Raw genomic sequence first — 14,208 nt, forward strand, 5'->3', positions numbered from 1 at the left:
GACTTCCCCTTTAATTAAAAGAGTAAATATCTCAGAGGAAAATCTCAGTAATATAAAAGTTGGGAGTACATCCAAATGAGCTGCTGATTACAAACCATATTCCCTCTAATTAAAAGAAAAAGTTTCAAAGCTTTTGCATGGCAATTTATCTTTCAAAAGTTCAGTATTTACACAACTGCTTTTTAATCATTTTAGACCTTTTTTTCAAAACAAACCCCCAATAAACCTTTAGAATTTTAATTAAAAAAAAAAAATCAAGATAAACCAACCTTTGAATCCCTCAACAAAGCACCCCAAATCCACAGCTAATCCCCACAGTGGTATGTGTCCATATTTACATACTTAGGTTTAAATATAAACACTTTCTCTGATATGCCACACACAAATTATGATTAACTCAAGTTAGCGGTGATGTCAGATACTCATGGTTATTTGATAGTCAAATCTAAAAATGTCCTTCCATAGCAGAATCTCATTTATAACAATGAATGTAGGTGGCAGACTAAACGCTCTACTTTTCTCTGAAAACCAACTGTTAAAACTAGTCCAGCCAGCCGAAAACTTTGGTTATTTACACTCAGTGACCTTTTCATTTTACTTTGTCAAATATTCAACTGCATACACTTCAATTCCTCTCTCATCTCATCCGTTTCAAATGGACTATTGACACACAGATGCAATGGAGAAACCAACGAAGAAGCATCAGATAAAGCAGGAAGTACTAAAACAAGTTGGCGGATGTACTGTTTTGTTGATAGAAAAGTGAATGAGCATATAGAATCCTTCATTGTGTGCTGAATAAATTAATTATGGCTGCAACATCAAGCGCCTTTAAAAAATAATAATTACAACTCCAATTGTCAGGTCTATATTTCAGTCGTGACAAAGTCTCTGGAAGGATCCATTGTCTTCAAGATCTTTACAATGGAAATGGGATAACTTTCATTCCATATGCTTACAGAATGGTGGTCTTCGCCTTGTTTCTTTTGTTTAGTTTAATTAATTTTTTTTGTCACTGTATCTGCAATTGAGATTCACAATCAGTGCCCATGGAGTCCTGTGAGACTTGTCTCTAATTTCTCATCGAGTGGGCACTCGCTGAGCACTATGCTGGTTTTGTGTCTACCATGTACCATGTACTGTCATTACAGCTCTGAAACTGTTAAATCTTGGAGTCATTAAGTTTTTAACTAGATAAATCCAGAATAATAGCTATTTCTTAAAATCTTTTTCAGGTCTAAGTTTGTCAAATGTCTAAATCCTATTGTGGAAGTGCTTTTTCCTGAGCTGCTCAACTTACATGTACTAAAGGAAATTTTCACTCCCATCCACCAGCCCATCATATTTACAAGGTTTGATTTCTGCCCATAAAACAATAATACACTCACTGTTCTCTGAGCCCTTACAGGCAACAGAACTGCTCAGTTATTCTAGAGATACAGTTCTCATACAAAGATGATTTGCTCAAATTCAGAGAGTGCATGCATTGGCTTTGGATATCATCAGTGGTTCTCTTTTGAATCCACATTTTCACAAATAACCAAACTTGTGCCTCCAATTTTCAGTATATTTTGCAATACTATAGTGAACTCTGGTTGAAGAAACGAAGGCCTGTGTTCAGAAAATAGTGTTCAACATTTTCCATGTCATAAATCCTATAAAAAGCTGATTACAAAAACACTGGGCTATGGGCTATTGCCCTGTAAGCTGCGTCTCTCTCGCCTACACTCTGCTTCCTTCGCGCTGCACTCAGTAAGTGGTCTCGTCAATCTGCAGCTGCTGCCTGTGATAAGGCTGCCCCACTGAGCTGGGACCTTATAAATGGAAGCACACGATACCTCCATCACACACACGAGACTATCAAAGAAACGTGGGTGACGTTTTGAAAAGAGGAGCGTCGTCTCCATCTTCGTCTGTCTCAGTTCACTCCAACCCAATTAATCTCAGTTCGACTGATGCTTATCAAAATGAGACACATTCCCACATAACAATCATAATCACATTAAAAACAGATTGGTTATCTACATTTTTCCCATGAAATCTTGATGTCTGCTTCGAATGAAAATGATTATTTAGCACATTAAGGTTGCACGTGAGCAAACTATTATTCTAACTGATTTAATTTACCTTGTTAAATATATACTAAAGGCCTGACAACAGCCTGTTGGCCAGACTATGATCACTAAGGGCCTAAATGTGAGTCACCATCTGACTAAAGACAGTTAATGAAGCCAAATTGTCATCACTCAGGGTCTAAAAGTGAGTCACTGTCTCGCTTGTCTTCCCACCTGTCAAGGTTAAGTTTGTGGGCCAACATCCTCCAGTCATTGCCTCTGGTCTGTGGTGCATCCAGGCTGCCGCACAGCTTCTGTCGAATGGAAACAGGAATACGAAAGGCATTTGGCCCCACCAGTGTTGTGATGTTACTAGCAGGGTCCAGCAGAGATGTGTCGATACTCTGGGAATCCTGCGAAGTCAGAACAAAAGAGATTAAAGGAGAGACAGACTATATCCGAGCCACTGTTTTCAGGCTGTAAACTATGTGGACATAATTCAACATTGCACAAAATGAAACATAATGAGAGAAAAAAGACCTTTCTAGGTTAAAAAAAGAGTATTAATTTAATTAATAATAAATCATATAAGTGATTTTCAAACAAATTGCATCTGGAGGATTAAGTGCTCGGTATAGCTACAGAAACTAGATCAAGACCAAGAGAAAAATTAACCAAGGCCAGGCAGGGGCACAGCTCTGCACTACATCTACTGTAATTCATCTCAATACTGAGTGCAAAGCAGAACACTCCTCCATCTCTTGGGCTCTATTCTCCTGCCCAGATGTCCTTTGTAAAGAAAGGAGAGCACAATTGGAGGGCAATTATCCCCCTGTGCCCTTCTCTTGCTTACATTGGGCTGATATAAGTAAGGCTAGATGAAGGCAGCAGGGTTAAGACTGACAGTTTTCCACCCTAATGGTTTTTGCAACATAGCAAAAGAAATTAAGAGAAAATGTAAGAGGGATTGAACTCATTCAAGCATCTCACTCACACTGCTTTTCAAATCAACACAGGACCAGTTTGGAGCACTAGTTGTCTTCCTGAACAACAGAATGAGTTACCCAAGGCACCCCACACATATGACCACTTTTTAGTTAAGTAGGTAGTTTAATTTATACTGACAATGTTATTTTGATTCCAGATCGAGTCTCACCAACATCTGGTTCCCACTATATGCAAAATGTTTTTCAAACCAACTCAGTTGGTAATTATCTAATGGTTAAGAAATCCATTATTTGAAGTTATGAAATAACAGGATGTCATGCTGGAGCTGCAGTATCACAGACCAAAAGCAAAAACTTGTGCAGCTTGTAGGGACTTCCAATTGGACAAATTTAGAGCTGTGTTGAGACTGGTTTTATCCCCCTCTTTATGACATGGCTTTAAACTAAAAAATATGGTTTATTCAGTGGAGGAAAATCTGGAAGTTCACCCCTTGGTGTGTGGGAGGGACTCACACACTAACATGCACATGAAGCTTGGGTTACAGCACAGAGAGATAGACTGAGCTCATTCTCCAGTAATGACACCATTATCTTTGCAAATCAAGTCAATGTTTTGCTGCTAATTTAATGCTCACAGTTAAATACAAACACTACCTCTGAGAGTGTTGTGTCCAGCTGAAAAATCTGCCCTTCTCCCTCAACTTGGCGCACACATATTTTACAGGTAAGTTCCACCGTGCTGGCAGAAAACCGCTCCAGGGTAAAGCAACAGTGGAGGTTTCTCTGTGAACCGCACCATACTTGCTGAAAGCAAAGCTCCTGCAGAAAGGTGAGAAGGGCAGAGGAGTTACTCAAACAACATTCGCTACTGCCGTTGGTTTTATAGTAAATGTGTTTGACTAGTTTACCTGGTACTTGGCGAGTAGTTTGCTCTTCCACAACATGTGCGGGACATCATGGATGGAAAGTCTCAGGTTGTGGGTGCTGTCTTTAAAGCTGAGTGTCTTTGGTTCATCCAACAATTTGCCACCCATCTGCTTCTCCATCTGCAGAACTTCCTGGATACACAAAGGCAAACTTAATCAGCACTGACACCTTGTACACTGACCTCAAAAATGCATCCTGTTTGCAAGAACAGTTTCTAGAACTGTCAATCTAAACACAACTTCAATGTCCTTGCAGCAGGATCACTATCACATCTTATTATCTGTTCCCAAACTTAATAACTGTGTTCAGTATCACCTCTCAGTACAATAATCATTCCTTATCTTTCCTCCATAAAATAGATCTGATGTAATGACACAACAGAAGAGTGTCTATGTTTGTGTGTGTGTGTGTGTGTGTGTGTGGCAAACCAACACAACGGCGTCTTATTCTGCCTAACAAACTGAATCTGCTTGCTGTACCTACACCCAAATAAGTCACAATGAAAAACTATCTGATATTACAACACTATAAACACTTAACTTTCCTACATATGACCTTTTTCAAACACGGAGAGACAAAAGCAAGAACACTCATACAAGATGCTGCGCATTTACCTTGAGTGCATCCTGTGTGTCATCCAGGCAGTAGACTCTGATATGATACTCCATGGCAGGGCAGTTAATGGGACCAAATATGGCTAGTTTGAGGCGCTTGGTGGTGGCAGCGCTGAGAGACTGGCCCACAAGGCAGTATGTACCCAGTGTCTCTGTCAGGATGTGGCAGGCCTCATCATCCATCTGGATGTAGCATGGTGTGGTGAAATTTTCCTCTCCTACAATCACTACATCCTACAGCGTAGATAGGAAGATAGAAAAAATGTGGAAAGATAAGCTGGGATAAAACTCAATAAAATCTATCAAAGGTTTTGTCAAAATGTTGCTTCATTGTGAAAGACTACATTTTAAAAAGGAAAGCAAAAGTTGGGATAATTAAAAAGGTTCTAGCATAACTTAAATAGGTCCCATTTCAGTTTTGCTATACATTTCCACACAATGACAAGTAAAGCCACAGTTTATATATCAATAATATCGGAAAACAAAAGCTGCATATCATTTCTGTTTCCGAGGGCCATTATTACCTCCCCCAAAGAGGTTAGTATGTTTTTTTTTGTTTTGTTTTTTTAATGTCAAGGTAGAACCCATTAAACAACATTCCCCCTAGGTCTGAAAATATGTCATCCATTGAGCTGTTCAGATTAATAGGGGGGAGTGCATCAAACTCCCTGCTCAGAGTAGAAAAATCCAGCCTTCCCATCATTTCCACCCAACTCCAAGTTCAAATCATGCTGCATTCAAAACAGAGGAATGAACAGACGGTGGATTATCAGGCTAATACGTGACAGAGAAATTACCATCGTGATTTTTTGAAAGGGACACAGTGCTACCTACCATCCTTTCATTACTTCAGCCGTCCATGCTAACTGTGTTGCAGTGTTTTAACAACCTCTTAACCTGTTTAAAACCTGTCATGTGTTAAACATGACTAGCAATGACAGTGAACCTTAACAAGGGACCTGTACCAACTGTCTGTGGACAAACTGCAGACGAGGGGAATGTAGGTGGGAATAGAATTAACAGCTATTTATTTTTCTGTCATTATGGTTAGTTGAACTTGAATTGTTCTTTGTGCTAGTATTAGTTCTCAGGATAGGTGTTCTATGCAGTCGATTAAGGTAATAACATGCTTCAAGAGTTATTGCATTAAATATGCGTTTAAAGTTATGTTTGCACGGGAGTGCAAAGCTGGAGGACAGATCTCAATTAAGACACATCCTGCAGACGAGAGGAGTCGGTGGAGTCCAGTTACTCATTTCACACCCCAAAGCAAGTTGTAAATTCACAGTTTTCAAAAGAAGAGCTGTAATGTCTCTCTGTGGTATTGTGACCAAACTATGACACATATTTCAATAAGACCTCAGGAAAGTGTGTCAACTTGTGAAAAAAAGAGCTCACTTTAAAAATGGAATCCAGCATCAGCCTTGGTGGCGGATGCGCTCTCTGAGCATTCTTGTTGCTCTAATTTCAAGCTTTTTATGTTTTGTTTCATTTTCATGTAATACACTTAAAAATACCTATGAATTCCCAATCTATTGAGGATAATCAGAAACAGCAACTTGCATTAAATTGAACATTATCTTTTTGGTTCAGTGGCGTGCAATTGTCAAAATGACTGTTGCCAATAAACAAATTATAAGAAGACTGACTATTTTCCAAAGAGAACAAATATTCTGTTCATCATTTTATCCAATGCACTGAATTATTTTTTATGAAATAATAGAGTTAAAAGGAGACTTAACCTCTAAATTAGATAACTTTTAATCTTATTAGTTTGTTAGGGCTAAAGCTTGTCAACAGTCCTGATACTCCTCTAAGCAGCTGCTTAGCACAATTAAATAGATTGATGTCCACAAAACAACAATGGAGGTCAAGTTAAGGAAAATTAAGAAATATTTCAGACATATCAGCTTATGAATTCCAAAAAATAGCCAGTGAAGATTAAGCCGACTCTGGTGAGGAAGTGTACAAATAGGATCTTCATTGAGGAGTCAGCAGAACATCTTGAAAAAATGAAGTGATTCTTAGCTATATAAAATGATTACAAGATATAATACTAACCAAAAGGGGTGTTGGTAAGTACTAACCAAACTTCAGACCGTTTAAGTCATCATTTACCCACCTCACGATTAACATTAGTGGATATTTTGACTAAAAGTGCCTAAACTTTTTCCTAATTTACATATTTGAGAGTGAATACAGAGCAAGCTTATTTCATTTTTGTTTCGGTGGCAAAATAAATATAAAATATGATGCACTGGGATAATGATATGAATGATGAAAAGTATATGTAAAATCATGATTTGTCATATATAATCAGATTAAAATAAATTGTCACAGTCACAGGTCACATATTTTGCATACTTTTTAGTATGGAAAATTAATAGCTAATTTGAAGATATGTTGCTTTTCTTGCTATTCAGCTTATGCTCAGTTTAGTGGAGCTAAAACTTAATGAATTAAAAATTAGTTTTAAACGAAGATAGAACAATAAGGTCATGGTCTTTCCACCAAAGGTATATCCCTTTGTAAAACCACTTAATGTGTGTGTGTTTGCCTGTCTCACACACTGCCATTATGTATGCTAGAAAATGGAACATGGAGTATCCAGACCCCTTGACCCCTGCAATAGTGCTAATGCCTGGACATTTTATTTTTTTTAAGACTGTCTGGTCTGAGGAATGTTACTCGACTCTCTCCGTCTTTCTGTCTTGTTTGCCCTCTCCATCTATCTTGATCTTGAGTTTTGTCTTTCTGTCAGTCTCTCTCTAATCCAAACATTCTTGCAAGCAGCACACTGGTATTAATTCAGCCTATTGTGTGAGACAGAAGAGGAATTACAGCGTTTTATTGTGAGCTAGGCCGTTTAACAGCAGTATTATGGCAGATCATTAGACTCTTTACCGCTCCTGTGGGATAATTGGAACACAAAGAGGAAAAGTGGGCTTCTGCTTCGTATATGCAGTATGTGCGCAAGCAAAAACAATCAAGCATGCAAACAGACTTTTATCCAAAAACTGCCTTTTTTTCTATTTGGAGGCGTGGGAGAATTTTTGTCAGAGATTTACTGAAGCACATGTTCCTCATTATTTGACCTGCTGTCTCTATCATAATTACAAAACCACATTTTCTCAATGGCACTTTATGGATTTGTGTGTGCCTCAATGGGGAGGGGGTGCAGCATCGTGCACAAAACTGATCACTCTAATTCATTTCTATGACTTATTTCGTTAGTGGGGCTTGTTTTTCTAGTTTCTACTGCAGATGCAAAGAATATTTGAAAAGAGCTTGACACAAAGCGCTTACTACACACATGCAACTTGCATGCTGGTCTCAGTGGGGTAAAAGCTCATATAAAGGAAGCTGAAGTCACTGCACATATTACCATCTGCAATTCTGACAGGACAGAGATGTAATCAATAGTTATTTCTCCTTTAAAAATACTCAGTTTACACTAAGCTTTATTGGATACCCCCCAAGTAATTCATCAATGTCACATGTGGGGCCAGTTGAGCACTTTTTTTCTTGCTCGATAAATCATGCCATTACATCAGCAAGAGAAAATTGTTCAAAGACTTCCTAAACAGTACTTTATTCAAACCCCCATTTAATAATGAGCTGAAAGGGAGCTTTATGTAGAATGTTGGATGCTAAGTACTTGGATTTACCTTTTCTGAAACTGCAATGTTGAACATTTGATTTTCATCATATCAATTTAAGCAATATGTCTACAGGCAAAACCCCTCTTTGTGAGGCACTTTTATTTGCAAGGGCATTTATTCAATATTATTATTCAATCCCCTTTGAAAAGGTCTGAGTGAACCGTTTGTGAGAGTTAATAAAAAACAACACGGAAGAAACCCAGGAAATTTCTCTTGACTGGTAAGAAAAGATTCTTAATACACACCTTCTGCATAGTCAACCTAGGTGCACAACTGATGAGTGTACACCAAACCATTTCTAACAGGTTTACTTTCAAAAAGCAGATTTTGTGATGAGGGTAGAAGCACAGATTCTACAAATGCTCTTGTGTTAATTAAACAATTTATCTGTCTGTGTGAATTTGTGTGCGTTTCAAAAGAGGAGGAAGAGAAGCAGTTACGGAATAAAATGTTCCCCCTGCTGTGCTCAGCAAGGCCTCTTATCAACATGGCTGATCATGGAGTCTTTCCTAAACCACTGCACACTTCCACAAACACAACACATTAACAAAAATATGCCTTATTAAAGGCACAAGGAAACTGTCGAAGTAAAAAGCAGTTATATCCAAGTCACTGCTATTGGAGGTTTCCCTGATTGCAGCTGGGGTTTTATTTATGAGCTGAGCTGCACAAATAAAACGGGGGAAACAGATTTTCACCTCTTTCATTCTATCTGCTGTCTAACGCCACATCAATATTTTGTATCGCGCAATATCTCTCCGCTTTGTTCTTTGTTCAACAAAGAGCAACACAAACCAGATCTTTCTTAAATTATTCAATGAATGAATTAAAACTTTGAATATTATTTTCACCATCATCATTTCAATGTTTCAATGTTCAAATCTGACCCTGCTGACAGACATTAGAATCTACTGCAGCACAGGTTTGTGAATCCCACAACTCACCTCCCACTGGTTCTGCTGTGACTGACTCTTGAGTTGGATCAGCCAATCCTGTTGGCCATCACACACGGCACAGTGGTGCATGGTGATGATGACGGGCCGCGTCAACAGGGCCCCGGGAGGCCCACAACTCACCACAGGGCTCAGCACAGTTTGCCCATCTTCCACCAAGGGCCTTGAAGTTCACAAGGAGAAAGACACACATGCTGTTTAGTGACAGTGTGACAGCGATCTCAGTGCATGTATGACATGGCCGAGCGGACAGGGGTAAACACAGCTCTAGGGTGTTGGGGTGTTGATGTGACAAGCAGCACTGCGTACCTCATGCTGTCTTTCCTTTGGACCGTCACATACATCTCGTAGACTCTGCCCTGAGGAATGGCCCCCGCTGGAATTAACAGACTCACCCCTGGAAAGCACGTGAACAGACACAGAGAAACACAAATCAATATTATTGGACTGGTATTGTGTGGCATACCAAAGGAGCATTCATACAATTCAGAGGAATATATTTACTATGACTGTCACCATTGTGTTTATAGTATGTTTTGTTTAGCTGAATCCTGACTGAAAATATAGTACTTCAAGGTTCAAAATAAAAACATGAAAATATGAAAAAAGAGATGCTGCCAGAATTTTTAATGAAGTTATTATGCTAACCAGCTAGCCCCAGCCAATCCGTCTTGTAATGCCACTCCACATCTCAAGAGATGATAATGAGTCACTGTTGTTTTCAGTTTGCCCTCATTGTAACATGAGATGTGGATGGAAATAGTGCTGCCCAGTGTCTCGTCAGTCATGGTAAATGGCAGCTATTCCATGAGCAAAACAGTAAACATAACAAGAGTTCCAGCACTTGGATAGCAATGCTTGCAGAGTAGGATTAAATATGAGAGCATCAAGTGATGCAGAGGACAGGAGACCTAGAGTCCTGGTCCCCATAAAAAGCTAAGATTGCATTATTTTTCCAGGAATTCATTGTGGAGATTGATTGTTAAATGATATCCATGTATGTGTAGCAGTGTGGGGTAAAGATAGACACAAACATTATCATCTTCAATGACGATGTACTGTTGAAAATAAAGAAGGTCAAGCTAAGACAGGGCCGCATCGTTCAGCATTGAGAGCGACTAAGAAATGATGTGGCATTTAATTTTTAAAACCAATGATCTCTCTTCATTCCCATTTTGCTACAGCTGACAAGATTTAAATTTTTTTCAGGTTGATTTGATATGATGTCCCATCTGGTGTGTTTTTTTCTTTGGAACGCATCCCCCAAATTCCCCCATGCATACACATACACATATATAAACAAACACTGTGTTTTATCTCTTTCTCTGTTTCAGGATGGGGTTTCTCAGATAGCTCATTGATTTCCCATGTCCTTCGACTGAACTTTTCAAAAGTGACAGACAGCTTCTGTAACTTGCTAGCAAGGCAATCACAACTCTGCTATAGGGACATCTTGCTACTCTGCCTCACAGCAAAGCTGTAAAAACATGAGAAATGCATTTTAAAATGCTAAATACTAAATAGCCACACTGACAGTGCCAAAAAATATTTCATTACCCAGACATGCAAACAGATCAAATATCAAATGTGCTTTCTTCCGCCTCAGCCTATGTAACATGAGGTGCCTGAACACAACCAGCAGCTGAAAATATTTTACAAGTATCAGAATGAAAAAGGGTAAGAAATGTGAGAAGTCTGTGTATCCGTTAATGTCACAGCTAGTTTGTCTATGCCTGTCAACATGCATCTGTGGCATGTTACTTACAGCAGGCATGTGTTTGAAGTGAAGACAGCATGGCTAATGTAAGCTGCCTGAAACTAGAACACCTCTACTTCAGTGCTTCCAGTGCAAGTACCTCAGGTATCCATCAACTGTTGTCATACTGTGCACAGTCAATACACTGATGAGTTGCATATGGCAAAGCAAATTACTTCAAAGTCACATCTGACTGCATGCTTTCCTGGTAGAAATGATAAAGTATGTTAGTGGCAGCTGAGGTCTATGTATACTCACTATGTATACTGTGTACACTGTAGTTTTTATCCTGAATACAAAATTAGTTTGGTAAGCATTTCTGAAAAAAAGTATAAATAGTCTTAGTTTTGGCACATTTCACCATGTGCATTGATAACTGTGATGCTGTTAGAATGAAATAAGAATCCAATTTTATTTTTTCTTTCTTTATAACCAAACTCTTATGCCTATATCACCATATAGTAAATTAAAAAAACCCATAGCACATTCCATGGAAACTGATAACTTTCTCAACATGTCTTTACAAACAAGCACTAGATTTCTGTTAAGAAATATTCACCAACATTTTGTATTACTTTTACTAATTTGGATAAATTAAAAACAAAAAGATATTTGAATCAATGGCTTCTACGAGGCCAGTGACATTGTAAGGCCGGGTGTTCTCCAAGCTATTGAGGTGCGTTGTCATTAGATCAATATCTAAAGAATTCAATGAGGCTTTCAGAAAAAAAAGGCTCTGGATGCTTCTGAGTCTGTCAGATCATCACAAACAGAAACGAATCCTCATGAGCCCCAACACTCCTAAAATGATTTGCAGACAATTTTACAGCTGTTTGTGTCCAAGCACATGCAACTTCAGTCAGAACAAATAGACACTAAGAGAAAAACTTGGGTTCACCATTTATCATACAGGTCGTTTGAAATAATGTGGTCGAGAAAGATAAGTTAAAGATGGATTGGTCTGGCTACAGTAACAGTAGACATTTTGACACAAGCCAAAAATATCTTGTCAGTTGAGGAATCTCAAACCAACTGTGAAGAAGACACGGTGGCGATTATGTTTTTGTTAGGGGTTACTTTGCCTGCAGTCACAGATTTAACTATGAATCTGCTTTGTACCTAAAAAAAGTGCGTGAAGGCAAAAGGCCATGTTTCAAACACCATTCAACCAATGAAATCTTGGGCTGATACACCATCAGAAATGTCAGCATTTGTAGTAAAAAGTTTAGCTGGCTGGTACATTGACTTGAGGTAGAATGTATATACACATTTTCTTATTTCTTATTACATCTAATATTGATCATTTTCGCAAAAAAATGACTAATTTTTCTTCAAAGTTCAGCTAATTTATCTGTAGGCCACGTTGTGTTATCTTAAAGGTGCAATATTTAATTTTCATATCAAAAATATATCATCTCACTATTACGCTGTCACTGAATGTGATAAATGAAAGTAATTAAGAAAGCAATCATAGAGAAAATTTATTTCATTAAGTCATATCATCAGTGTTCAATATTTTTTAAATTAATGTGTGAAAATGGGAAGATGTGTTTGGGGGTTGTGTGCAAGATAATTTCCCACTGATACAAGATCAGCTCGATGCAGTGTGTGATATTTGGTTAGGGTTGGGTTAGGTCAGACAGCAAAGCTGATCCAATCTAGCATCAACCATAATTTCCTGGCTAGACATAGTGACTTCCTGGATATTGCCAAACAATCAGCAGAGACACCAGGAAGTTATCACATTTGACGCGCTTTTCTTCATGGGAAACATTTGGTGATGAGATCATCGCGTGCACCTTCGCTCTAAAGCAAGAATGACCCTTTAAGAACACAGAGAGAAGATCTCATCTCACGTCAGGCTCACACTAATGGAAGAACTATTTCGAAAAACTGACTGCTTGAAAACACAAGGCTTGATAAGTCCAGGAGCCCTCATCCAAGCTCTTGTGCAGGCTTAATAATAACATGGCTATGCACTGAATTACATATGAAAACACACAAATTTGAAAACAATTTGTATTATTGTTCTATTGTTCTGTATTGTACCTGAGTTGGGCACAATGAGGTGCCCCCCCTGTGAACTGAAGGAGCCCACGGCGGTGCAGGATGGATCCCTGGTGCGAAGCAACGTCTGCGTTTGTGTGCGACGGCCCATTGTGCCGTCATTGTTGTCCAGTAGGCAGTGTGGCAGCTTAGGGGAAAGTTTAGAGGAAAACTCTCCTCCAAGGTCATCCTGTGGTGTCACTAACCCCGAGGAGTTATACACCTTAATCTTCAGGTTCGGAAGAGGGTCTAACAGAGGGGAATTGGTCATGGGGATTTTGTCAGCCACATCATGCAGGGCGTAAACTGGGCCGCGATACATGGCAGCTGCTGAGGTCAGGTCAGGGGGAGATGTCAGGAGATCAGCTGAAAAAGAAAAGACAGGAATGCTTGTGAAGCCAAATTAACTTCATGAGATATATAACAACAAATTTGAAATGAAACTAAAGAAACTAAAACAAGCACAAAAAAGCAACTTGTTGGCAGTAGTCAGCAGAACTGCTGCTCGACTCTATTTATTTGTTTTTCACTAATTAGAGAAGTCCACTTCAGCAGCAAGGAATATCACTCAGTGACACAGCCGTAATACATGAGGAACAGTTGATGTCACTAAGACTGAGTTTACACTGTAGGTAAGGGCGCAGAGATGAATGTTTAATAGCTGGGCTGAGTGGGGGATGCCCTCTGTGTTTAACCTCTTCCACTATCTCCACCCCTAATCTGTTTTCAAACCACATGATTTTCTAAAAGACACAAATGTTGCTCATAAAAGTCACAAAAGTTGCTCAAATATCAAATAAGTTGAAGCGTAATACAATAGTTAGTAGTAACAGTGGTACTGATTATTGGTTTGTAAAACAACAATTATTATATTGGTAATAATTCGTTTGAGGGACACCCTTTTTTCATCTGACTATTGTCTTCTTGATTGGTATTTGATTAGCTTTGTGTACAGTTAAGAAAAAACTACACAATTAAAGGCAATACTAACAAGAGTAAAAAAAAGAAAATACTGAGCTTTTCCTTCCTAACAATTACAGAAACGGAGTTTCACAGCTTGTGACCCAGAAAGAAAAGATTCAGTCACCTATTGTGACACATTAAGACATTTGCAGTGGATATCAAGCTGAGGTAAGACTCAGACGGGGTTTACGTATTGCAGATATGGACAGGGTCAGAACACTAAATACTGAATAATCAAGTCTGTCCCTAATCAAGAACTTGCCCAGTGATGACAGCAGTGATTGGT

The 14,208-nt window shown here is 38.7% G+C and overlaps 1 protein-coding gene across 3 annotated transcripts in view; it reads right to left on the bottom strand.

The window, feature by feature from the left end:
* The window catches only part of unc5cb (unc-5 netrin receptor Cb), a 121,885-nt gene that overhangs the window by 2,376 nt on the left and 105,301 nt on the right, over positions 1-14,208 (bottom strand). For all 3 annotated transcript variants that reach the window (XM_072371635.1, XM_072371634.1, XM_072371636.1), the window contains 7 exons: positions 12,963-13,325; positions 9,467-9,554; positions 9,149-9,320; positions 4,543-4,776; positions 3,910-4,059; positions 3,656-3,820; positions 2,289-2,467 (listed from right to left, as the gene is read on the bottom strand). In XM_072371635.1, the coding sequence (XP_072227736.1) occupies positions 2,289-2,467; positions 3,656-3,820; positions 3,910-4,059; positions 4,543-4,776; positions 9,149-9,320; positions 9,467-9,554; positions 12,963-13,325 (1,351 nt within the window). The remainder of the gene's footprint in view (positions 1-2,288; positions 2,468-3,655; positions 3,821-3,909; positions 4,060-4,542; positions 4,777-9,148; positions 9,321-9,466; positions 9,555-12,962; positions 13,326-14,208) is intronic.

Source organism: Leuresthes tenuis, unplaced genomic scaffold (assembly GCF_036924035.1).
Source record: "Leuresthes tenuis unplaced genomic scaffold, fLeuTen1.0.hap1 SCAF_19, whole genome shotgun sequence".
NCBI lineage: Eukaryota > Metazoa > Chordata > Actinopteri > Atheriniformes > Atherinopsidae > Leuresthes > Leuresthes tenuis.